The sequence below is a fragment of the Habropoda laboriosa genome, unplaced genomic scaffold, assembly GCF_001263275.1.
Source record: "Habropoda laboriosa isolate 0110345459 unplaced genomic scaffold, ASM126327v1 scaffold65, whole genome shotgun sequence".
Lineage (NCBI taxonomy): Eukaryota > Metazoa > Arthropoda > Insecta > Hymenoptera > Apidae > Habropoda > Habropoda laboriosa.
Genome location: NW_017100254.1, coordinates 2,984,923 through 2,986,387, shown reverse-complemented (window position 1 = coordinate 2,986,387; position 1,465 = coordinate 2,984,923). Strand labels below are relative to the sequence as shown.

Genomic DNA, 1,465 nt, shown 5'->3' with positions numbered 1-1,465 from the left:
TCAAATAAATCTTGAATTTTTTTTCTATTATTATTTTCATTTAATAAATATAAATTATAAATATAAACATACGAAATAACTCTTACTCCATCATTGAGGATACATTTTTAAAACAGCTACACAAATTTCTATTGGATCTGTTTCAAATGGATGAATTAACATAGCAGTCCTCACGTGTTCTTCAGGAAAAATATTTGCCAAATGATAATGTATCTTTGTTCTGGTATCTAGGAATTCTCTTAACATATCTGATGGAATGGCCGAGTATAAGGAAGATGTAACGACATTTAATTGTGAATCTGAAGTACCCAGTCGTTGATTTGATCCTGATGGTGAACCTATATTTGAATTATTTGGTAGCCCTGCTTGATAAGAAGCTGGCGCCGAAGCAATACGTGTTACATGTTGATGACACTGTCCTCCTTCAGAGTGATCCCAACTACATAATGAATTTTTTTTTAAGTCCTTTATTCATTCGAAAGATGTAATAATCTATAGTTGTACATACAGTACTGCACACATAAGCGTCCGCAGTCGGGACCGAATGCGGACGCTTAAGTGGGGAGGTGACATCTGCGAATTTAACTAAACAAAAGAAAGGAGATCTGCTAAGTGGGATACCGATATATCAAGTGTCAGTTGTTCACATTCAGGAGTCGATATTAAATTACTTTGTTTCACTCGGCACGCTCGAACTCCACTCCGAAGTCCCATTTCCAAGAATTGGTGGGGAGAGCTTACGGACGCTTATGTGAACACTACTGTATGTACATATGTACAACTATAGTTGTACATCTTTCGATATACATATTCATACATACATATATACATATACAGTATATTCTCCTCAAGTGTCAGACCGCAAGGAAGCTAAACCTGACACTCGTAGAGTCAGGCACTACGTTTTCGAGCCTCGCGCCCGCCTTTGTAGTTTGCCGAACGTAGACAAGGACAGCGGATAAAAGATAAGCATGAAAGGTGAGTCAAGGCAACCAAGCAATTTAAATATCAACTTTTTTAATTTTACGTATTTTTATACCCGAAATTTTTCTTACCATATTGATGAGATTTTTCTGATGAAAATGATATCAAACACGATATAATTTGAATAACATTTACTTATTAACACGTTCACTGTCGCGCCAGATTTACAGGTTACTGTCAGGCGGCCACAAGAAAATACATTTTAAGCATAGGATTATAGTATTATGCTTTATAATTTTTTTTTCAATTGAAAATAATGTCTAGCTAGCTATGACGTTCAAAATTTTTAGTTGACAACATTTATTTTATTTTAATTATTCTAAACATTTGAGGCACTCCAGTCACTGATGACCACCATGGCCATATCGAGGAAACAATCTAACGTTAAAACTTATTGAGTGATTAATTTAATTTCATAATATATCGCTTTAGCGAGCCACCGTTTGGTTGCCAATTGTTTATCACATAGAGGCGGCCTACC

General features: G+C 35.4%; 1 protein-coding gene across 1 annotated transcript in view; it reads right to left on the bottom strand.

Moving 5' to 3' along the window:
• Nucleotides 1–90: 90 nt before the first annotated feature.
• LOC108572418 (probable ribonuclease ZC3H12C) overlaps nucleotides 91–1,465 on the bottom strand; it is a 15,004-nt gene continuing 13,629 nt past the window's right edge. Inside the window, exon 8 of the mRNA XM_017934655.1 lies at nucleotides 91–439. Within this exon, the coding sequence (XP_017790144.1) occupies nucleotides 91–439 (349 nt within the window). The remainder of the gene's footprint in view (nucleotides 440–1,465) is intronic.